The sequence below is a fragment of the Astatotilapia calliptera genome, chromosome 15 (genome assembly GCF_900246225.1).
Source record: "Astatotilapia calliptera chromosome 15, fAstCal1.2, whole genome shotgun sequence".
In the NCBI taxonomy this organism is placed as follows: domain Eukaryota; kingdom Metazoa; phylum Chordata; class Actinopteri; order Cichliformes; family Cichlidae; genus Astatotilapia; species Astatotilapia calliptera.
The window spans coordinates 1,876,835-1,902,184 of NC_039316.1; the positions used below are offsets into that span (position 1 = coordinate 1,876,835).

The following is a 25,350-nucleotide window of genomic DNA, read 5'->3' on the forward strand; positions in this document are numbered from 1 at the left end:
TGGATTGCAGCATTTTTTATGTCATATCCGGCTATTTCTAAGTAACCGTTTCACATCTGGAGAAATCTGCTTCTTTGTTTTCTTGCTGAATCACATGAGAATATCATGCCTCTATCAATATGAAACTACTGGAGTAGAAAGCAGCAGCCCTGGCCCTCACTTCAAAGGTTAAAGTAATCTTGTACTAATGAGTGTTTACTCCTAAGTGTCATGTAAAGCTAAGCTAACATCGCTTACAGGTAAAAGAAACTTTGTACACCAAGGCAGACTGCTACATTATCATCGCTGACATGTGACAAACGTATTGTGGGTTTTTCTCTGAAGCAGTGTGTGAGGAGAGCTTAGGCCATGCACACTCCTGCACCAAGGTCAGAGATAGTTGCTCTTAACATTTCACTTAACAATACACTTATTTGTTTTATCGTTGCAGTGGTGCATATTATTTTTCTCTCATTGTTAACTGTTACCAAACAACATCTCCACTCTTCCAGTATATTTAGCACAAAGTGCAGCTATTCAGACAAAGCTGAAAACACTGTTATTCTCACTCATCACCATCTCATACAACAGTGGAGTTGCCGAGCAACTCACAGGGGAAAACATCACGACTGGTCTCCGTTGCTAAGTTTTAAGTCGACTGCTTCATAGAGTTAAGGTTTCCAAACATTTTCAAATCAGGCCCACATTTTAAAAATGTGTTTCTTGCCTGCTTGGCCAAGGCTGATGAAATCACATTAAAACTCAGCACTAAAAAGGCATTTAAGGCTGTAAACTACAGTTAAGAGTCCAAGCTGTAAGTCACAGGTCAGACCATGGCCCCAGCTTCAAAAGAGAAGTCAATGTGATGCGCTACGTTGACAGAAAAAAAGCCCAGACCAGCCTTCAGTCTGTCTATTTGTGCGTTGGTCTCTTCAAATTATCTTTGGGTGCAAAGGATTGTGGGTAGCTGCTGACAGCATGGCCACTAGTGTCCTACAGAATATTCATTTTCAGTTCAGCTAAATTCATTTTTATTTATATGGTGCCAAATCACAATAACAGTCGCCTCAAGGCGCCTTACATTGTAAGGACCCCGCTCTGAGCAAGCAGTTGGTGACGGTGGGAAAGAAAAACTCCCTTTTAACAGGATGAAACCTCCAGCAGAACCAGGCTGCCACGACCAGTTGGGGGTGAGAGGAGGAAGAAAGGATAAAAAAATGTTTATATTGAAAAACAATAAAATTGCAGAGAAGAGCACAAAGATAAATAGGTGAAACTGAACACTGGCGAAAAAGATGGGAAAATTTAGTGTATTACAGACATGGGGGTAGAAGGGGATATAAATGAAAAGGCAGGGGGAAGACAGTATAAAGAGCAGGGATAAAATATCATTATGTTGTTAAAGGCTGCGCTTGCCAGTAATAAGATGCCCAGATACTCCGAGGCTCCAACATTTGTGTTGTACTTTGTCCCAGGACTGTAAACACTCATTCATCAATGTGCAGCCCAAGAGGCCGCCTGTCATAATTACCTGCCCCACTCGGAGCCCATTATGAAAGGGAAACAAACTGTCACATACACCAGTAACTGTTCCTGTGACCTCTAGTAATACAGGGTGTTGTTAATAAACCTATAAATGCTGTTTACATAGCCAAGTTAGAAGACATGGACAGTGATACTCCCTGACAGTAATGCCTGCTGTTCGTCTGTCTAACCAAAACACTTTTTCTTGGCTCACTGATGGAAGGAACTTTCTGAATCTGAGCCTTCATAGTACCACACGGTCAGGACACATTTAGGCTACGAATCTGTGATGTAGATTCTTTTTGAGCTGCAGCTTTGGGATTCTTTGGTAGAAGATGTGCGTATGCATGTGTGTTTGTACTTGTCACACAGGCGCTGCTGGCCTTTCCATCAAATATACAAGCAAAATAGATTCGGTCTCTTTATAGGTCTTAAGATCTCTCCATCATGAATACAGTGTTCCCTCATTTATCGAGGGAGTTGCGTTCTAAAAATAACCAGCGATAGGTGAAATCCACAAAGTAACCAACTTTATTTTTTACAATTTTATAGATGTTTTAAGGCTGTAAAACCCCCCACTACACACTGTAAACACTTTTCTCAGACAGGCATGAACATTTTCACACTTTTCTCTCTTGTTTAAAAGCTCTCAAATGTCAAACCTTCGTAGAAAAATAAGTCCAGTATTATAGAATGAAACCAAAGACACCCGCAGGAGCCGGTGCAAAACGTTTCGTCGAAAGTGTTGAGCTTGTTGGGGAGAAAACTTACAAACATACAGTACAGCACTTCAGAGTCACACTGCTAATGATTGAAGATTTATGTAAATATGACAAGCTGAACGCATCCTGTACTGTACAGGAGACACGGCACAAGATTGATTGACAATGGTCTACAACCAATCAGGACACAGAACACAATGCGCTAAAAAAAAACATGCAAAATTGCACAAAAAAAATCGGTGAAACAGCGCGGCTGCGAAAGGTGAACCGCGTTATAGTGAGGGACCACTGCATAGCATTATATATTTCATAGACACTTGAAGTTTACTTACAAATTTAAATGTCAGTGCTTACTCTTTTGTTGTTTTTATGTTTTGAAACAGAAAATTCTGAGAGTGGAGATTTCCAGTATTAGAAATGTGGCACCTTGTATTTAGAGTATGAAGTATACACTCACCTTTACTGGGCAGTAACTGCCCAGTTTGCTATTATCAAACAGCAGAAAAAATATATATTTTGGCATGCAGACATGGTTAAAATGACCTGCTGAAGTTCAAAATAAGCATCAGAATGGAGAAGAATGGTTGTTGGTGCCAGATGGACACCAACTGCTCAACTACTGATATTTTCTTGAGTTTATTTCTAGAGTTTATTTTCAGTGAGCGGCAGTTGTCGCCTTGCTAATGCCAGAGTACAGAGTAGAATAACCAGGCTACTTCAAACTGTTAGGAAGGCAGCAGTAACTCAATCAATCATGACAATCAACATATACAGAAGAGCATCTCAAAATGTACAAGAAGATGAACACCGGTGCTGCTCCTGTCGGCTAAGAACAGGAAACCGAGGCTACAATTCACACGGGCTCACCAAAAACGGACAACAAAAGATTGAAAAGATGTTGCATGGTCTGATGAGTCTCAATAGTGGAGTCAGAATTTGGTGCTGACCACATTAAAGCATGGATTCATCCTGTCTTCTGCCAATGATTCAAGCTGCTAGTGGTGTGACTGTGTGGGGAATATTTTCTTGGCAATTTGGAGCCGTTAGTTTCAGTTGAGCACAGTTTAAACACCACAGCTTGACTGAGTATCGTTGCTGGCCATGCCTGTTCCTTTATGATCACAGTGTACTCAAACTTTTACGGCTCCTTCTACCAGGATAATGCATCATGTCAAAAACCTCAAATCATCTTGAACCTGACAACCAACTGCCCTCAAATGGCCTCCACAGTCACTGAATCTCAATCCAACAGACCACCTTTGGCATTTAGTGGAAACGGGAAATGTGCATTGCAGACATGCAGCTGACAAATCTCAACTTGTGTCAACAATCTATGTGTCAGTGGATCTCCAACTTCCTAACTGGCAGACCACAGGCAGTAAGGATGGGCGGACATGTCTCAGCCTCCACCACTCTCAGCACTGGAGCCCCCCAGGGGTGTGTTCTGAGCCCCCTGCTGTACTCTTTGTACACATATGACTGTGTGGCCACTACCAGCTCCACCACCATCATCAAGTTTGCTGACGACACCGTCGTGGTGGGCCTGATCTCTGATAACAACGAGACGGCCTACCTGAAGGAGATTAGGAATCTGGAGAACTGGTGCCAGAGGAACAACCTCCTTCTAAACATCAGTAAGACAAAGGAGCTGATAGTGGACTTCAGCACTAAGCAGGAGAGGAACTACCAGACCCCCGTCATCAACGAGTGCCCAGTGGAGAGAGTGGACAGCTTCAAATACCTCGGAGTTCACATCACGCAGGACCTGTCATGGTCCTGTCACATCAACACCGTGGTGAAAAAGGCCCGTCAGCGTCTCTACCACCTCAGACGCTTGAGAGACTTCCAACTGCCCTCCAAGGTGCTCAGGAACTTTTACTCGTGCACCATAGAGAGCATCCTGGCGGGAAACATCTCAACCTGGTTCGGGAACAGCACCATGCAGGACAGACGAGCTCTACAGAGGGTTGTGCGGTCAGCTGAGCGCACCATCCGCTCAGAGCTCCCTGACCTGCACTCAATCTACAGCAGGCGGTGCTGGACCAAGGCCAGGAAGATGGTGAAGGACCTCAGCCATCCCAACAACAGACTGTTCTCTCTGTTGAGGTCAGGAAAGCGATTCCGCTCCCTGAAGACCAACACAGAGAGACTGAGGAGGAGCTTCTTCCCGCAGGCGATACGGTCTCTCAATCACACCACCACACAGTACTGACCCACACATATGGTTCTTACACACACACTGGACTTTCTGGACATTGTTTTTGCACAACACTGGTCACTATATTCTTCATTTCCAGTTAATACTTGTACAGCTGCTGTTATTGTGTATATATTTATTTATATTTAGATTTCTTCATACATTCTTATATAGTTCTATATTGTGTATTGTGTATTTTGTTGTACAGTTATTTTATTTTCAACTTTAATTTATATATTTTATCTTATTCTTCCCAGTTAAATTTACCCTTCATTCTAATTTGTGTTGTACAGTTATTTCATTTTTAACCTTAATTTATATTTTATTCCTTCCTAGTTAAATTTACCCTTTTTAATTTTTCATATTTATTTCCTATCTTATTCATAGCCTTTTCCTTTTTTTGTTTTCTTTAGGTCACGAGCAGTTGTCCAAGCATTTCACTACATATCGTACTGTGTATGACTGTGTACGTGACAAATAAAATTTGAATTTGAATTTGAATTTGAATTTGAACTTTGTTGTTATTTATCACTGCAAAAAAAAAAAAGTTCAGATTTTATTCACCCCACATGGAGGTTAAAGGCCAATATCGAGTACAGGGTACAGGTAAGTGAACACTCTCACTTAACTACCCAGGTTTGCCAGATCACATAAAAATAACCCGTCCAATGATCCATTATCTCATCTCTGTCAAATTAAACAACACACAAACAAACATCATGGTAGCGTGATGTCAGCAGGTGTGGTCAGTGCCATCCAGCTGCATCCTACTTGGCGGGTCATGAGCAACATCCTCACTGCCTCATTAACAAATCATAAAATCCTCACGTGGGCATGTGTGGCTTATGTGTTTGTGTTTGTTGTGTAAGTGTGTGGGTGCGAGACAATGTTCAGAGGGTTAGTTCATGTGAAAGATGAAAGACGAAGCTCAAACTGAGTCAAAATGTCGAGCTTTCTGGGGTAATTAAAGGGCTTCGGGCTGTTGGAGTCTCAGATGGTGTGTGAGAAGAATTATATCCACCACTCACAACCTTCTGTGCTGTATAAATGATAAATGGGTCACAGATTCACAGATGGGCTACTAAACAGCTGACTGATAAAGCAGAACATTGAGTAATGACGAAGGGCCGAATGGATGAACGCCAAAACAAAGCTCAGTCCAGTTCTCTGCTCTGTTTCATAAAACTACACAAGTAGGAATGTAATAATAATATTCCAGTCTATAAACATCAGTCTAAACCATATTCCTTGTAAATTCTTCAGCTTTAATATCATTTTTCTGTCGGTATATGTGAGCCATTTATTTGCCGCCTTCCCCATCCACAGTCTGTTAGCAGCAGTCAACATCTTTGGAGTTTATTTGGAGCCACAACGACACGTGGCAGTTTTGTAGGGATGAAAAATATCCCCCAGCACTTAATATACGTTGCAACCCTATAGATGTGAATTCAGAAACTTTATGTGACACACACTCTTACATGTGTGTGTGTTTGCACGACTAGGCTATAATATGTTTGGTGGGAGCAGGATGCCAGGCAGTGCCCTTTAAAGGCTCTAATGTGGCGGTGGTTTCATGGTGGTTGGCACAGATCAGCAGGAAGAGGGCAAAGAGAGGGGTATTTAAAAAAAGAGGTAGAGAGGGGAGAAGAGGGATCTGGTTTAAAGAAAAAGAGCTATAGTTACACAGGCACACCGCAGGCATCAAACTGTTGTGAAGATATGAATTCCCACTCTTTCTCCGCGTACTCGCTGCATCCCTCTATTTTCTCCATCCATCCCTCACTCTGGGTCAGCGGCCCATTCACAGTGCGGTCCTGGGGTGATCAGAGTGGACCCTGCCCTCTCTCACTCTGCTTTCGTTCTCTCTCCATCTTTCATCCCATCTTTTCTTTTTGCAGCGGGGTGGGGGGGGGGTGCAAACAAAACAGTCATACTTCCCCTAAACTCATCTTTTATTAATCAGACCTCAGCAGTGTGTCAGGGGGAAGAGTGACGCACATGGGTTTGTGAGTTTAAAACGTGCTCCGTGAACACACACTCAAACACACACACACATACACACAAGAAAATGCAACTGACCACTGACAAATGCCTCGGGGTGTTTCATATTTCCTCTGCTGCAAAACAGACCATCACAAAAAAACACCAGAGCTCTTTTTGTGTCTGAGTATGTGTCAAAGAGAGAGACGGAGAGAGAAGGAAAAAGAAATTAGTGAGACAGATGACTTGAAAGCACCGCACGACCACCTCCCTTCTGTCATTCATAAAGCCTCCTTCACTCTCTTCCCTTTTTTCGATCTCCCTTAAACACACAAGCGCGCACACACAAGCACACACACACAAGCTCACGGGCAGAGCGGATATTCTGGGTGGTGTTATTCCAGGTGTGGAGTCGTTGAGGTCTCCATGCTGTGACCCTGTTATCCTGGGAAGAGGGAGCGTATTAGACGCATGCAGGGAGAGGAAGAGACTCTATATCAAAAACACATTTCTCCCCGAGGCTGTGTCACTGCAGACACACGGCTACGAACCCAGCACATACTGTATATAAAAGCATACGTTTCTATGTACTCATGCGTGAAGGTGAATGCTTTGCATGGCCAAAATCTACTGTCGGATATTATTGGTCACTATCAGTAAAAGGTCCTGCGGTACATGAAGTGACAGGTACAGTCACAAACTAAAGCCCTCTGTCAACAAGCCAAATAAACAAACAAACAAAGGGCTTTAACTTGTGACATTTGATAAAGTTTGCATATTTTAAAAATGCTCTTCAGTTCAGTTTGTAGTGGAGATGTACATCTTCTGAGAAGTGTTCAAAAGGAAAAAATTAACAATAAAATATCTGCCCCTCTTTTTTAGAATTCAATCCAGTTTTTACTGTTTTTCTTTTATCGTGCATTTACTGGGATGCAAACAAGGATAAAGCTGATACTATTTTTGTTTGCATCACTTTTCACTCTATGCATTATGGGTAGCGTATACACACAGCCTCAACTGACTGAGACTCACTCTGCGCCTGGAAAAAACAGAAAACAGATTTTTCTTACACCAAACAAAAGTAAGCAGCGAAATGTATTAACCTGCAGCTGACAACCAAGAAATTGCTTCTGTTGTTTCATATTGAGAAAAAATGGATGTTAGAGACATTTATGTGTGTGTGTGTGTGTGGGGGGGGGGTGTTATTAAACTGATGTGGATAAAAGTTCCTTAGACCTTTTGATGTCTTGAATTTCCTTTAGAAATTGTTCTTTCTCTCTCCAGCTAAAATTGTGTAATTCAAAGCCTCAGAAATGCTTAAAAATAGTAAGCACCAGGCACCAGGCGAAAAACACCGAAAACACTGAAACACTTATTCATAACAAGGTAATAAAATCCCGTATATACATATATATGCTTTCTGTGCGCTATAATGGAGACATTCCTTAAATACAGTAATAAAACAGCGTTCCTTACATTTGCGCTAAATGCTAGTTAGTGCTGGCCTGAGCGCCGAGCGCAGGCGGGGAGGAGAGGCAGGCTTAACGGACGCCTTCGCCGCCAATCCTCAATTTTAACGACTTTGCTCTTTGATTAAAAAAAATGCTTAAATGGTTCCAGTTGAGCCAGAGAAAGAGAAAAGAAATAAAACTCCAACATCTAAGAGATGAAAATAACCGTTGTTCTCCAGTTTTAAGAGGCACGTGTGCTGGGTTTGGCCTGAGACGCTAGTTACGAGCTGCAGATGTTTGTATGGTTTTTTATGATTGTTGTTATTTTCAAATTGCGGTGTTTCTATGATGAGCTTTGCATTCGTTAGCAGAATGTGTGTGTTGATGTGTGTGAGTGCGTGAGTGAGAAAGGAGCTTCCAAAAAAGAAAACCCGAGTATTTTGAGTTTAATTAACCATAGTTCTCATCTGTGTGCTTTTTAGCAGCTTATTATGCAATCTGATCGCAGGAAGCTGTAGTGGTGATTGCACACGATGATACACTTTATGTGTGTGTGTGCATATATAGATATATATGCACACACACACACATAAAGTTATATATTTCAAAATTATGTAACAGGAAACAAGTAGGGTAATCAAACCACTACATACAATCCTTCCTTCTTATGATCTCATGCACACCCATACAAACACACACACGCACACACACACCGCTCAGATGTTCACGTGGTTTTGCGGGTTACAAGAGGAGAAAAGTTTTCACCTCTTCTTCGCTGGATGAAGAAAAACCATAAAAACAGCACCTGCTCGCTTGTTCTCTCTCCATCCCAACTGCGCCTCCCACCCTCCCCCTCCTCCGTCTGTCTGTCTTTGAAGGGAGCAAAAAAAAGAAGCCAGTGAGGTAATGAGACGAGCTGTTTGGCCGCTTTCTAACGGCATTAAAAACATTACATTTGCATCTTAAAATTGATTGGACAGGTAAGGGTTTGGCGTCTTCCTCGAGGCCGCAAGATGGGGTCAACAAAACCTGCCAAGTTCAAATATCTTCAAGCGGTAGGGCATTAATCACTGCACATGAAGGCTATGAGGTGATGAAACGCAGATCACTGGGGCATCGCTGTGGAATCGGACCAGGTTGTCTTTTGGATACGAGAGATGCTTGTTTAACAGTGTGTTCAGTGCCAGAAAATGAACTGTTTACTTCCACAAATTATGACTATGCTTTGTAATTAACAGACCTTAGATCAGCCCGAGAAACATGTATAACTGCGTCTCCTGCTGACTTGGATAAATACGACTGGAGCCAATCCTGTGGAGCTGTTGACCTCTGTTGACCTCCCTTGAGCTCAGAGACAATTACTTACAGCACCGCTACATAAAGCGCTCAACAGACAATCAGGAAGGACCGTTTTCATTGTTAAACTCCTTCGTTTAGCTTCCACAGTTTAAAGTATAAACCCAAGATGCAAAAGGCTAACATCCCTAAAGTAAAAAACAAAACAAAAACAAAACCCTGTCCCTAATCTTGAGAAGTAATGACACATCAAATGTGCTCTCATTGGATAAATCACTCACTGACGCTCTTTTATAAAGCGGTGATCCCTGGTATGACATTCCTCAAACAAACTTAGCTGATAATAAGATCAAAATTTCCCTTATCTGTCTCTCTGAAATGCATGTTCACAACGTGGTTTAAACGCCACAACACCATCAATTTGTCTAACGGCATCATAATGGCACCAACAGAATAGTTTTAAGGCTTTGTCCTCTGCCCGTTCCAGCCTATCATGAGGCTGCAGTCTTCTGTTCTCAATCCATCGAGACAGTATTTACCATCATCAGCTAGAAATGATGACAAAAGCTAGCAATGAGTCGTAATTCATCTAAAGAAGGGCAAACCAGGTCAGCAAACCACCTGTGAGTGTCAGCTTGTGTCTAAAAAATACGCATGAAGAGGTTTAAACGGGTAGATGTCCTTCAGGATTTGATGTAAATTACTTTAAATTTGTTCATCATGGACAGACTTCAGACTAGTTGCAAGTTTAGTTACAATTTTTTATCGTTGTTCCAGTTTTGCTTCCTCTCACCTCCCTACTCTAAACACTCCTTTTTTTCTTAATTACAATAGTAAATTCTTATGTTGAACCCTCTTCTTTTGTTTTATCTGTAGACAGTGAGATAATTATACCAAATAAGTTTCAGTTTGATAGCATGAAAACAATAATGTGATGTGTGTAGCAGCAGCCTAGTAAGCTGAGCAAAGCATTTTTTATCTCTGAATAAGAGGATGACTCCCGCTGCTTCGGGCTGTAACTCAGAGGTGCACAGAGCCATCTGTCTCTCTCTCTTTCTGTCTTTGTGTGTCTGTTGCGCTTGTGCAAATGAGACAAGCTATTGCAGCCAGAGCAGGAGTTCAACTATAATAGCATCCGAGGCGCACAGAGGCCTGAATAAACGGCGTCGAGACCAGAACCGGCTCGTAAAAAGAAAATCAATAAATGTCATAGATCCGTCAACTTCTATCAAGTGTGTCAGTAAATACCACATTTTGAATGGAAGGTTAACTTTATGAAAGAACGCGGGGGTCACTTCACTTGGATGACGAGTGATTCTGGGCCAGCATAAGCAGGATACGCTCGGAGGGGCCCCGGTCGTTTACTTTGCAGTGTTGCTTCAACTGCAGATAGGCACGGAGTTCAAGTCATGGCTGTTCTTAGTGGAGCCATGCAGAGGATCCAGCAGTTCTCGGACTAGGGTCTGCCTCCCCAGGACATGCCGGATGTGTAGCAGGGACCCTCGATTCTGGAGGGAAACAGATGGCTGAAGATGAATGTTGCACTTCTCCCCGTATAACTACATCCATCTTTGTGTACACCACTGCATCTGTGTGATGTCTGTCGTTTTGCTCAGATCAGCTGTAGCACTAAAACCCATGTCCTCTGGAAAGATCAGTGTGACACATTACAAAACTGTGGAAAGCTATCACTCCCGAAGCTTATAAAACGCACTGCGTTACCGCTGCCTTGTACGGAGGTCTCTCCCCACACGCACACAGAAAGAAACTCACACACCTTCCCTGCTCTCATGCCACTTCCGCCATAAAATGCCTGGCAGTGTTCCACGTGCCCATTAGCAGGCGCTAAATAACTGTTAACAATGTATTACCCAGACTCCCCTGTTCAGGCACTTCTACCCTTCCACGGGTCCCTTCAAAGCTCACAGGTAATTATGTCAAAGGTTTTTAATAAACAGCTGAGGCTACTTGGTGCAGCGGGTTACGCCCACCTTCAAAGTGGCAAAATCTGTCCTTTAGATAAAGTTACAAATGCGCAGGGCTCTGATTGGCTGAAGTCTTCTCAAAGTCGTTAAAAGCCATCAGGTAACCCCGCACCTGCATGTGACCGGGTAATTAAGGATAATGCTTTAAACTTGACTAAAGGATATAGTCAATCACAAGTGGACTGAATATTAAGTCCATTAAACCGAAATGCTGTTAAGTATTAGTATTTTTGTTTATTTCCCAAATTAATTACCTTCGTCCAATATCTCACAAACTGGAGACTAAAGGGAAGGATAATAAATCAAAGCAACAGCTTGAGCCTATTATAGCGGCACCGACAGCGTTTCACGTATGGAGGCGAAGCCTGCCGCTATAACCTGTGATTTATATTAAATATATATATATATATATATATATATATATATATATATATATATATATATATATATATTTTTTAAAGCTACATTAGAAAATGGCCACACGTTAATATGTGCTGATGCTTAAAGCTTACACCCTGTTTAAAAAATGTTTTTATTTTATTCATTTTATTTTATTTCATTTTGAACAGTTTATCCTATCAGCCTCGGGAAATGAAAAACTGAAACACTTAACAAAACTAGCAGGGCAACCTGCCAAACTTAGTTAAAACAGCGTAAATAATACATTGTTTATTTATTTAATCTTGTAGCCTGACTTATATGCAAAACGCAGTAATGTTAAATGAAGTGTGGAGCTGCCGGATAGAAAGGAGAAAATAAAAATGAATAAATACATTAAAAAAAATGTTTTTAAAAAAACCGTCGAATAAAAACAAAAAGGTCACTAAAATGTGCAGAAAAATTTCTGTGGGAAGATATTATTATGAAGAATATCACACAAGCATCAGATAATATAAAAAAAATAATTTCATAAATAAATATCGCATGACTTACCAATGTTTTTGTATTACAGTGTAAATACACTGTTGCGACGAAACACAGTATGATAACAAAGTTACGATAATGTGATAATAATAGTTACAGTGCTCTGGAAGCAACGACATCAGTTTCACGAAACAGCTGTTTCAAAAATCAACAATACCAATCGAAATATTCTTATTATTCTTATTCTTATTATTGTTGTTATTGTTATTATTATTAAATAGTATGTATTTCATGAAAACGATGGGAAAATAATGTGCACTCTGTTAACGATCAGCCAGCCAATTAGAATGTTAGTTTCTTCTAAAAAAACAAAAAAACATTTAACTTACAAATAAAATCTCAAATACATAAATAAGGCAGTCTTTATGAAAAAAAATCCAATTCATACAGAACCTTTGTTCACGAGTGAAGATTTTCAAAACAAACTTAAACCGGTTTAAATTACTACTTAAACAATGTTGAGATTACGATTGTGAACACATTCCTGTTAAACTGGAAAAAAGAGGGAAATCCGTTTGGTGCTGTTACTAAATTCTGCCCCTTTTTTCTTCTTTTTTTCCTGTCTTTTTTTTTGTTTTGTTTTTGTTTTAAGTACATCTGTTTACATGCGTTTTTATTGGTTCCGAGGCTGGTAAGGGAGCAAAAATATTCGCTTTAAAGTTTTTTTTTGACAGTGTCAGGTTAAGTCGGGAGGCCTGGCATCGACTACAATCTAAATTTTGTTTTAAACAAATGTTAGCCTCTGTAAATGTGACGGAATTATAAATAACCTACCACATTTAAATAAAAAAAAAACGCCAAGAGGAAGAGAAAGAGGCAGATTTTGATCTGATATAACAAAAGTATATAGACAAGGAATTTCTCCTAATGTCCAGATATTTACATTAAATTTGCGCCAACAAACGGCGGATACGTGACCAACAAGCCAGCAGAGGCCCGATGTTCACGCTGATTTTGGCGAAGGAGCCGAGGAGGTAAGCTGGAGGCTTAAATACTGTTGTGAATAATGGCATTTTGTACTTTCTAACTCCGACAACAGCTCAATAAATACACCAACAAATGAACAGGTTCATTAGTTTGGCACATTTTATGCAAACGGCAGCACGCGCGGTGCATATTACTCTTGGAATAAATGGCGTGTTTAGGTCTGAAAAAGAACATCAAGAACTAAAGAAACCTGTACACACACACACACACACACACACACACACACACACACACACACACACACACACACACACACACACACACACACACGTAGGCTCAGTGCTTTGTTTATTTATAGCCAGCTTCTCCCCTCCATATCTCACCGCCACACCAACGCGCATTCCCGGCGTGACCGCGCTCGTTAACACGGCCTTGAAAATGCGCACGATTATTTCCACGCGTGCAGTAAGAGCGAGTCAAACTCATCCATGTATTTTATCCAGCTGGTTGCATTCACTCATTTCCCCCTGTATTTCAAACATATTCCCAAATATTTCATTTAGCTACTGTTAGACTCGGGTTCAGTTTGAGACGGAAATATTACCTCGTGATTTACGTTTTTCATAAGAAAACAGCAAAAGCGCCGATTAGATCATGATCGTTATAATGACATTATCATATCTGTTATTACGTTATCGACTAAGAGACTAATACTTATTGTATTAGCCTTTAAATAGTCTATAGATTCAGGGTTAAGTGTGCAGCTATCATACGGTTGTTTTTAGTGCAGCAGTTGCCTAGTTTCTCTTTTTACAGTTGCATATTTGAGTAGAAAAGAAAAAATCGAAATGTAACTAAAGTTAATGGCACTGTTGCCATGACATTTATGCCAAAATACACGTGAAATGGTACACAACAAAGCTCTTGTGTTCAGTAGACATAGTTGGGATTTTTTAAAAGACTTGTTAAATACATAAAAATAGTATTTTACACAACAAAATTTAATTCCATACTCGTATTATGATCATGGATATTTTGAGGTAAATAATCAGTATAAGATTCAGTCTGTATGATAGTTCTGTCAGGACTTTTTTATTTGGGGGAGGGGGGTCCAGTCGTGCAGGAGCTACTAATGGCCAGATATGCAAAGCATGTTGGGCCGGTGTGTCAAAATGCGCGCAATGCCCCGGAGAGACGCTCCTAGCTCTCCTTGGCCTGAAGACATGATTCATTCACCAGCTCTACTTTTACCACATAAGGCGGCACGAGCGGCCCCCACAGCGGGCGGGACCAAAGGAAAAGTTCCGGGGGGTTGTGATTACTCATGATTGGTTGCTCTGCTCTGTGACTGACAGGTCCCTCTCCCCGACTCTCCTCTAAGCTCGGTTGTTGACACTCTCCAAAACTCCGCAAGGCACCTACGGATAACGGAGACACCATTACAGCTCGCCCCAGGCCCTTCTGTCTCGTCAGCTGCTCCGTGCAAGCACGGAGAAACTACCCTGCCCTTGGCGCGGGATTGCCAGCGTGGATCACCTTTTTTTTGCGACTTCCTCGGTTTTGAACTTTTCTTGCTCCCGGCCTGCAAGCTCGTGAGCGATCTCCTTCGTCTTCTTCCTCTGTCCCGAGACGCGGAGAAATGGCAGAGAAGCGCAGGTCCCCGTGCGCGCTGAGCGTCAAGGCGCATGCATTCTCAGTAGAAGCGTTGATCGGCGCGGAAAAACGCCGCAGGACGAGCGGGGAGGAGGTCGTGTCCCCCGGCTTCGAGGACGAAACAGATGTGTCTGATGTAACCGGGAGTCCGGGACTACGGGCGGACAGAGGGTGTACCGGCGACCGGGGCAGTGAAGTTGAATGTGGAAGTGGCGGATCCCGTAAGTAATAATAATAATAATGATAATAATAATAATAATAATAATAATAATAATAATAATAATAATAATAATAATAATAATAATAATAGGTGTCTGACATGTCAGCATTATAAAATTATGACTTGACGCTCATACTCCATCATTATAGGATGCATTTGTTTAAGCTGGTTAATTACTGTGCAGCTGCTGCCCGCGCACATTTGTTATTCTGTTATTATATCAGAAGACCAAAATCCTGATCCTTGTTTATGTATTCATGAGCATTTTCCCCTTGCCTGCATAATAATTCATGTTCTCTTCTTCTCGTCACCGACTAGAATTCGGTCATAAGCATAAAAAAGATGACGTTTATAAAGTAAAACAATAATAGGCTTCCTTCGGGGCCGCACGGTGAGACTGTGATACATCACTGCTCTGGTCTAGTAAATATGAGCGGTGTGAGTGTGACTAATGTGAGAGGCTTTATGAGTTGTGTTGCAATCATAAACACGCCAATTAGCAGCGTATAAAGGCCGGGAAACTGCCACGGAAAGGATACTAAGAGGTCTGCAGACGAAATAAACCGACTGGCCCGGACAAATTAGGATTTAAACCCGCTGTAAGTTCACAATGCATTTGGCTGAGGAGTCTGTGTTAGTTTGCCTCGTTAGGCCCATGTCTAATGTCCATAAATTTCTACCACTTGGGGAGGCCTGTGCTGAATAGCACAAATAACAACAGCGGCGAGACGCATAAACACCGCTGTTAGTGCTTCCTCTGAACATATCCTCAGTATTAAAACAGGTTTCAACTCAAGCACTGGCGTGAAAATCGTTGAACATTTTTAAGGTCAGTACTGAGTGCGAGACGGTGTTTAAGCATGCAGATATTTCTACTTTCTCATAGTTTTCATTTTTTAAAGGCTATCTATCAATAGCGTGACATTAAATCGTAGAGACAGAAATAACTGCCAGAGGTTTAAAAATATTTACTTCGCTCTTGCTCTTCTGAAATAATTGTGTTGTAAATTAAAGTAAGGCTTTCAACGTATTTCCTTTGTTCTGCTAAGACGTTACCGTGTGACGTTACCGCGCTTTAACCCCGTTCAGATTTATTTTTCTTTTGTTTTAATGAGTCACACAACAAGAGTGAAATGCAACACCTCGTGAACAACGCTTGGCTTGTGATGGAATGTTACAATTAACACGTGCCAATCTCAATTCATCTCGGTGTAGCAGAGAGCGACGACGCGCTGCTGGAGAGCCCGCACCCAGCAGCTCTGTGCACGGCGCCGGTAACCGGGACCGGAGAGGAGACCCGCGTGGACCTGCAGGGATCAGACCTGTGGAAAAGGTTCCACGAGATTGGCACGGAGATGATCATCACCAAGGCCGGACGGTGAGACAGGGATTCGCGTGAATGCGTAACTTTATGGGTGACTGAAGAAAAGAAGAAATGAGAAACTCGAGGAGAGAAAAAAAATGTTAAAGATGAAAACAATATCAAACATATAAGAAGAAATACGACGCACGATTCGTAGAAATTAGATGAGCAAGGCAGTGAACCAGATGATAATTTGAAAAGTGAGCAAAATTGCTATTAAAATAATTATTTAGAGAGTTAATTTGTCTAACCAAGCCAAACAAAACTCTATTGCATTGATTCTTTAATTAAGCTATTATTAATGCATTTTTTGTGACCAGTTAAAAAATGACAGAGTGTTGCAAAAGAATGATTTTGGTTTTCCTGGCAGCCGGATGTTCCCCGCTATGCGTGTGAAGATTACGGGTTTGGATCCACATCAGCAGTATTACATCGCCATGGATATAATCCCCGTGGACAATAAACGATATAGGTAAGACCCACAAAAAGCTCCACCACAGGCCCGTGCACACTTACTCCAAAGCTCGTAAATCGTAAAGATGCTGCTTCTTAAACTTTGAGATCCTGCTGTCAGAATTTTTAAAAGCTATTTTTCAAATCTCGTAATGAAGGAAAAAGTAAAAACAGAATAGAGTGCCAGCGAATCTGAGTACACTGGGATATTTGAAACACCATTTTATTTTTGACTTGTCAAAGCAATCCCTGTCGAAATATAAAACAAAGTCACATGACACAAGTCCTGCGACATCACGTGAGGGACTGTGGTCGGCGCCAAAAAAACAAATTAAATGTGAACTAAAAGAACATATTCAGCTTTATTTTAACAAAAATGTGGACTTTTTGAGTTAATAATATGTAATAATGTCAATTATGGCATGTACACCATCTCATTAAATTTATAATTCTGTACAAAATATTTTAAAAAGTAATTTTTAAATAATGTTTACTTTTTGAAAAAATGAGGGCATAATCTTGGTGTTCATTTGCTGACTGAACTTTTCAGATAAAGAATGCGCTAAAAGGTAGATTAAGTGTGGCAGTGATGTAATTCGCTAATCCCACGTAAGTTTTAACCACAGATTTTTTTTGATTTGTGATGGGATGTCGAATTGAATTGTTTTAATCCTTAAAACGTTATATTCAAGTGTTTTGATGAATCACTGGGCACGATAATGAACTGGTTGGATATATTCAGTGCCAAAAGTTAAAGGATGAATTTATGCACTGATAAAAAACAAAACTCTAGAAAATACTTGTAAAAAATACATATTGTTTAAACATGTTGGATCAACGTAACACCTTTATCAATAGCAGGACTATGGAGCCCAAGGCAATTTGTTGACGTAATAATCTGTTAAACTATAATAACACATCAAAATAGGCTAATGCATAATGTTAAGCAAACATGCTGGATGTTAACAAAAACAATTGTTAACATGATTATTTTAAATGTGCTGTTAGGATTTAAAGGTCTCGCTAATACTAAGCAATAAAACACGTCATTCGTAAAATAGTTCAATAGTTTTGTGTCATCCAGCCCTGAAAAAACAAATTCATTTCCATTTTGTCCGGAAAAAAGCACAATATAAGGAATTTGGGCAAATCACACGACGCATTCCCAATGACAGAAAAGCGATTTCGAGGCGAAAAAAACGAATCGCGAAAAATGTCCCCAAAAGAATGAAAGCTGTACCCCACGCGCTGTAGCTTAAAGATACACTCTCACACGCGTGTACTGTATAAATGGCAACAGCACAGCAATTTTCTTTAGCATGTAGTCCTGATTTAGACTCCATACACTGTGTTCTTGGTACAACCCAGGATTTTTCAATTGTGCAACCTCAGCTTTGCCTCCACAAATGGTGCTTGGCACCGGTGTTTTGTCACGGCGGTTTTGTCGTCCCTTTTGGAGAGGACCGTTTGGATACCTAACCTCTCCACCCTGGAAGGTCAAACCAGCAAAAGTCGTTACAAAGCAGAAGAAAACGGCGTGTTATTGCAGCGGTATCCGTGCAGCCAAGTCTTTGCGTGATATAAACCGCGTGGGTGTCATTTCAAAGGTTCAAAATTCAGTTTATAGGATACCACGTTTTAAAGTGAATGACATGCCGGATAGCACGTTACTGGTCCATCTGCCTATAGAACATATAACAAATGCATTATGTAAACTTTGGTGCGCATTGGCGCACTTCAGAACGTCCGGTGTCAAAGCGCCGTGGATCAAACAGAAGGAAAATACTGTTTGTTTAAAAAGAGCATTAATCCTGTAGTGGAGTCCAACCTGTGGCCTAGAGGGGAGAGTCCAGTCCTACCCTAAAGTCATAAAGAGTAAAATATGAACTTAGATTTTAGTGTTAAAGTTTTATGCTTTTATAAATTCACTCCCTTGTAAGAAAACATTTTATTCTTTATTACTGTATATTTATTCATCAGTTACTGAAGTATCGAGTCTACCTTTTGATTTGTAAATGATACGTTCATTCAGACAGAAACCGTGCTCACTCACTGTCTTGTGTGTGAATTGTGTAGGTACGTGTATCACAGCTCCAAGTGGATGGTAGCGGGGAATGCCGACTCCCCTGTGCCTCCCAGAGTATACATCCATCCGGACTCCCCGGCCTCAGGAGAGACGTGGATGCGTCAGGTGATCAGCTTCGACAAACTCAAACTGACCAACAACGAGCTGGATGACCAAGGACATGTATGTAGCAGCACATCACACTTGTGTGACACATTTGTAATGTGGCTCTGTTGTATGAAATGATTTACTACTATTGTAGCAAATAATATGACTGCATATTATTTACAATCAAAACATTCAATTTCACAATGAGCTATTATATAAAATGTAAATTTCTAATCTAATATTAAAAAGTCTCATCTCATATGAAATAGTAAAAGTCTCATAGTTTCCTAGTCTGAGTTGAACATGACTTAATGTTCTGTGCATTTTCATGTTTTATTTAATTTTCTTTCTTTATTTTTACAGTGTAGGTCTGTAGAGCTTGTGCACCCACAAGCACATGTACATTTTCCCCAGCCATGCTTTATGAAACACATAAAATAGCAGTTACATAATCCAAGCCTCAATCAATGTGTTTCCCTCCCCCGGTTCAGATCATTCTGCACTCCATGCACAAATACCAGCCGCGGGTCCATGTAATCCGTAAGGAGTGTGGAGAAGAGTTATCCCCAGTGAGGACCATCCCCGCAGGGGAAGGCACACGCACCTTTTCGTTCCCGGAGACCGTGTTTACCACTGTCACGGCGTATCAGAACCAACAGGTAGCTCAGCTGAACTCCTAGAGACCCATAAACTAAATATAACAAAATACTCACAGTCGCCAAGAAAGTCACATTTCCAGTGTGTGCTGCTACAATGTGCTGTGAATTTGAAAACACATGATGTAATTTTGGATGTTGTGGTTGTGAAGTAGATGTTAGAAGTTTAATATACGTTCGTGCAGCTCATCATGCAGTGTAAAGATAAGCTATTTTAATTCCTAGTAAGTAAGTAAGTAAAATGTATTTATATGGCACTTTTTAAGCCGATAGTCTATTTAAAGTGCTTTACAGAGATATTAAAAAAACATCACACATGTTCTATGTTTTGCATTTAAAGGCAGATTCATCTCTGTCAGCAGGCGTGTATGTCTATGCATGTACATGCTCTACAAAATAAACAGAATAAAGTCCTCTGGAAACTCCTCTGCAGGCTGTTAAAGCAGTTTACCAAATAAAGGCTTATGTGACGGGCTGTTAAGAAATAATAGTGATATTCGCTTACGTTGTCACACATAGCTTAAGATTGTTATATTTTCTGTTTTCAGTGAGGAAAGCTGCAGCTTTTCTGTGTTTTTGCACATGTTTGCTCCATGTGAGCTTTGAAGTAGGACGTTAGCTGAGGTTTGCTGGCCTGCAGTGCATGATGGCTGAAGTCAGAACATGGTGGTGATGTCTATAAAAGTCCTTTTGGATGAGGGTCACAGAGCTGGGCCTTAAACACCACCCACAGTCTGAACAGGCTCAGACATTAACTCCATGCATGTATGCATGCATGAACCCACACAAAGTCACATAAATGTGCAAAGAAACATACAAGTACGCATGCTCACAAATGAATTTATTTATAGACCTGATTGAAAGATTTCCGAGAAAGAAAACATTTTGGCTGGAACTGGTATTATATAGCGTAGTGCGTTATCTTTGATTTCATAATAACAACGTTTCAGGAAATAATTAGAGTCTTATTTTGCTTTTTCAGATTACAAGGCTGAAAATTGACAGAAACCCATTTGCCAAAGGCTTCAGAGACTCTGGCAGAAACCGGTGAGTTCATTTTAACCGCAGAGATTTGCACATTATCTGGTGCATTAGGGGTAGTGAGCGATGCATGACTGCTTCATATTTTGGCTTGCATGTGGTTTTTGTCACTGCTATTTTAGTCTGATTTTATGGGGAGTAAAGCTATGTATTTATTTATTTATTTTTTTCCTAATGGAAAATGTGCTACAGCCTCCCATTAAATTTTGTCCTGAAGGGCAAAAAAAAAAGGAAAAAGAAATGGACTAAGCTGAAAAAAGACGTGGCACGTAGCTATGGTTAGAGTGGTGATTCGTTTTCGTTCAAATGTGCTAACTTTAAAGGCAAATTAATTCCTGCAATTGCACTGTTACAGGCACATGCTGTAACTTTGTCTGCGAGCCTAAATGGAGCGTCAGATTCCAGCCAGCCTCGGGAACATAAACATCAACAGCAAAATAATAAAAGTCAAGAGTGTCCCGAAGAAAATCTGTATAAACACATTTCTAAACATATATAAACACAGCATTAAAACAACACAGCAGTAAAACTCTAGCAGTCTCCAAACAGCCACTCCCCTGAGGCCTCGTAGAAATCATTAGAGAGGAGAGCCGGAGGAAGGGAAGCAGAGGGAATGTGCGAGAGGGAGGAAGGTAGAGAACGGCAAACTGGATAACCCAGGCACCTTGACAGCTGACCCTATAAAAGTTAAACTCAGGAAGGCTGAAAAAAAAACCCTCCTCTTAAATATTACAGGAAGAGTTAAGCAGTTTGCTAAATAAACTTCTGCTCTGATAGGCTGCTTTGGAGCACACAGAACCGCTCCGGGCAGCTTGTCTAAATTATCACCGTGGCTACAACCCCGCGGGGGGGAAGACTTTTATCCTCACGCTAACGAGGGGTAACAGAGCACTCGCATTACCCACCCGCCACAGCAACCCTCCGCCCCACCTAGAGGAGCATGGAGGCTCAGATTTGGGGTGGGGGCGGAGGAGGAAGAAGGAGAGTCCCACCTCATAAATCGTTGCTGCGGCTTCCTGCTCCTTCGTCCTGATTCGCCCGTAAAAGCCGTGTGAAAGCAATTACACACAAGCACCCAACCAGCAGCAGCCAATCGAAGCCTGGCGTTTATGCCCCTCATTACCTGCGGTCTCCATGGAGATGGCAAGGAGGGCCCCACAGGCGACTAAGATGGCCGCCAGGTGGTTGGGCGAAATGCACGATTTAGTGAGGCGTGCTGAGTTAGAGCGAGAAAGAGAGGTTCCCACTGCATCAGACATTAGAAGGTTGGGAGAGCTCACGGTGAAGTGTTAATGTGTGCATTTGTGTGTGTTTGCAGGATGGGTTTGGAGGCTTTGGTTGAGTCTTATGCATTCTGGCGTCCATCCCTGCGAACACTCACATTTGAGGACATCCCTGGCATGACCAAGCAAGGTAAAGTTCAACAACAGGAAGCTTCTGGATGGTGAACATAAGATATCCAACCTAAAGACAAAATCTTTGTTTGTGATGGGCGTCCTTATCCACACCATGAAAGTGTTTATCAGTCACTCACAGAGTACTGGTTGGTCATAACTACAGGTTGCCATGGCTGTAAACATTTATCCTGCTCTTATTTTGTAGGAGTCCCAGGAACTCATGCAGCAGTTGGAGCATCGCCTCACCTGCTCTCCACATCCCCGTGCTCATCTCCTTTCCAAGTTTGCCCTCTCAGCCCACCGGACTACACCTGTAGCCGGCCGGCACACCCCCTCCACCGTTACAGTAACGCCCCAGAGCCATTCCCCCCACCCAGAGGTCCATCTGCGTATGAAGCCGAAGGATTCTGCTCCCTGCCTCTCCCTGCCTCTCAGCTCGGCTATCTCTCCAACCCCACCTCACAGGGCTATGCCGGCCTTCGCCTCCACACGCCGCCCTACAGCCTGTATGGTTACACATTTCCCTCTTCGCCGCGCCTCGCTGCCAGTCCTGATAAAATGGCCGCCACAGCCAATCATCAGAGTGCCTTCCTTGGCTCGTCGCCCAGTGGGACTTTAACGGACAGTCTGGGTGTGCTCGGCGGAGGACAGCAAGGCTTCTTGTTCGATTCTCGGACTTTGGGACTGGCAGGGAGCCAGTCGGGAGGCGGGGCCTCGCAGGTCACTGCTCACATGGGCTGACTTTGACTCTGGGTTGTCACAAACACACAGTGACACCCTGGATTGGGTGTGTGCTGCTTTTGTTCCCGAACACTCTCTGAGTTAACGATCAAGCATCACGCTGAAGACAGAAAGAAGTGACAGAGCAGGCTTTTTTTGCCTCTGTGAATATATGAGCTTGTTAAAGCTTTACCTGAAGGAAATAATTTTTACTTTTGTTTTCACGCACGATTTCTATGACATGTCTGTGGACCTGCAGTGGTCACTAAAGAAGCAGCAGTGGTGGTTAAGGAGTCCAGACGAATGAACACACTGACTGAATTTGGACTGGGCTCAGACCGTTGTGGCCCAGAGAATTAAAGCAAGCACTTCATCCTCTGCCCTGAAACAGTAACTATGATACTCATACAGTGCTGCCTTTGTCTCTATCATTGCCTACAGTGGGTGGGACTACTAAACACCATCAAAGTTTTTCTCATTACATGCACGATTGTTCCTTCGATCACTATGCACTAATGGCAGGGCCTGTTCACCACTCAAAAACACTTTTTACACACAACACTCGGGGTCGGACGTATAATTACTTAATGACGTCATAGCCACAACAGACCATAGGAGTTCTCCTGGTGGCAGTCGTGGTCTAATGGTAAAACTGTAGAGAGGAGTGGATAATGAAAAGATTTAAGGCTTAAATGTATTTTTTCATGTCTGACAGAGAAGCAACAGTACATGACTCTGTATATATAAGGGGGGAGGTGGGCGGGAGGAGATTTCTGTATATAAAGGGCCGTGCAACCCTTCGCACTTAAAAACCCCGATGCACCTGCTTCTGCTCTTAAGACTGGGTCAGGTATGGGACACCCTACCCTGAACTTGACTGAAAAGCTTTTCTTTGCAAATGCGCTATAACAACAAGCCCTTTGGCCTGAGGACATTAACATGTTCTGTGACCTTTTTGAGCCAAATAAAATATATGTATACGTGTCACGATGTTTGAATGTAATCAATAACTTACTAATTTAACTGATTTCACGTGGTTTTGTAATGAAATTCAATGCATGTTCGTGTGGGCACGACAATTTCTTTACACTTTTTTTTAAATCAAAGCAATCACAATACAATATTTCCTCAAGAAAATACGCCTAGTTGTATTTGAGTATAACTGCAGGTGTGTGTGTGTGTGTGTGTGTGTGTGTGTGTGTGTGTGTGTGTGTGTGTGTGTGTGTGTGTGAGACAAAGTAGCCGTTTTTTTCACAGAAAAATGAAAAACACCCCAGAACAAAAGAGAGAAAGCGCAACTCTCAAACACCATCGTCACGATCACCACTCATTTCAACTCCAAGTCTGCAGAAGTGACGAGTCTTACGACAGAGGGTGTGCTATGAATGTGGATGTGGGTGTAAGGATGTGGATATGTGTGTCCCTGTGCACACTTGCGTGTGCGTGCATGTGCGTGTGGTGGTGGTGGTGGTGGTGGGGGGGGGGGGGGGGGCAACAGGTGGTTGAGTTGTCAGCGAGTGTGTGACCTCACAGTCTCAAAGTTCATGTGGATCCCAGAGAATTGACACCCCCATCCTCTCCCACACACACACACACATATATGCACACACAAAGTTATGTGTGTATGAAAGCACAAGCCAAAATTTTGAGTCTTTATGTACTCTAACACCCGGAAAAGTAGAGTTCCCAAGAAAGCCAGATAAAGCAGGGTTTCTTGTGAGAAGACAACTACATCTACAGCTATCTTAAGCTCATCTTAATACTGAGAGGCTCTGTCCACACTAAAGCTACACAAACATCAGAAACTGTAGCAGCTGCCCCAAAATGGGAAACTTGCATCGTAAGACATAACTACACAATGAAATTATTTGCACTGGCTCCTAGAATAGAGAGCAAACACACAGACAGGAAACACTGATCAATGGAGGAGGGAGAAACATTCAGAATGCAGTCAAGGTACAATATAAATTTGGTGGTATTTGTAACTACAAAGTCCAATAATGTATTACATACTGTCTGAGCTCGCAGCAAATCACAGTAACAATCATGTGGCCAACAACTACAACAGCCTCTTTAGTAGCTAGCTGTGATAGATAGAAGGTAATCTGCCCATTTAAAACTGATTTACTCGGCCCCATTTCTCCCCTTTCAAAGTTTGCTGACTCCCTCTTGATGTTGCCCATTTCCTCCTCAGCTCCTCATCAGTTGTCTCCTGTCACTCTGAAGGTGAGAGGTGCTGACGAGAGGAGCACATGTGAAGGGAGAGCAAGAGGATGGCGGGGGGGGAGCTTATTTTAGAACTCAGGAATGATTGGCTTGTTGTGTCCGAGCGGCAGGAGCTGGAACTCTGCCTGTTATATTCGCACCGCACACAGATATTTAAACACAATGCTGCCTAAACCTCCTTCTTTCGGAAAACTTTGATAGCTTTAGTAGACTTCTGATCTCAGGTGCAATGGCAAAATACATTTAAAGCTAAAATACACCGAATCACAGAGGCACACTTCAGCCTGGCGTCAGTGCTCCAGTGATTCTCAGCTGAGGTGGGGACATTAACACTTGTGTAAGACCAGGTGCCGACGTGACAGATCTTTGATGCTATCTGCCTGAGGGAAGAGAACAGGAGGGGAGGACAGAGGAGGATGAAGGGAACAGTGTGTTTGTGTGTTTAAGACCTGTATGTGTCTCT

At 42.0% G+C, this 25,350-nt stretch overlaps 1 protein-coding gene across 2 annotated transcripts; it reads left to right on the forward strand.

Moving 5' to 3' along the window:
• The first annotated feature begins 11,028 nt into the window (after window positions 1-11,028).
• On the forward strand, window positions 11,029-23,646 carry tbx18 (T-box transcription factor 18). 2 transcript variants are annotated; one of them, XM_026143331.1, is made up of 9 exons: window positions 11,029-11,077; window positions 14,341-14,859; window positions 16,074-16,236; window positions 16,592-16,693; window positions 18,751-18,922; window positions 19,339-19,506; window positions 20,486-20,550; window positions 21,863-21,957; window positions 22,147-23,646. In XM_026143331.1, the coding sequence occupies exons 2-9, from the start codon at window positions 14,625-14,627 to the stop codon at window positions 22,680-22,682; spliced, it is 1,536 nt and encodes a 511-aa protein (XP_025999116.1). In that variant the 5' UTR covers window positions 11,029-11,077; window positions 14,341-14,624; the 3' UTR covers window positions 22,683-23,646. The 2 variants fall into 2 exon arrangements, with proteins under 2 accessions (XP_025999116.1, XP_025999117.1); XM_026143332.1 differs by having other exon boundaries at window positions 16,077-16,236.
• The last annotated feature ends 1,704 nt before the right edge of the window (window positions 23,647-25,350 follow it).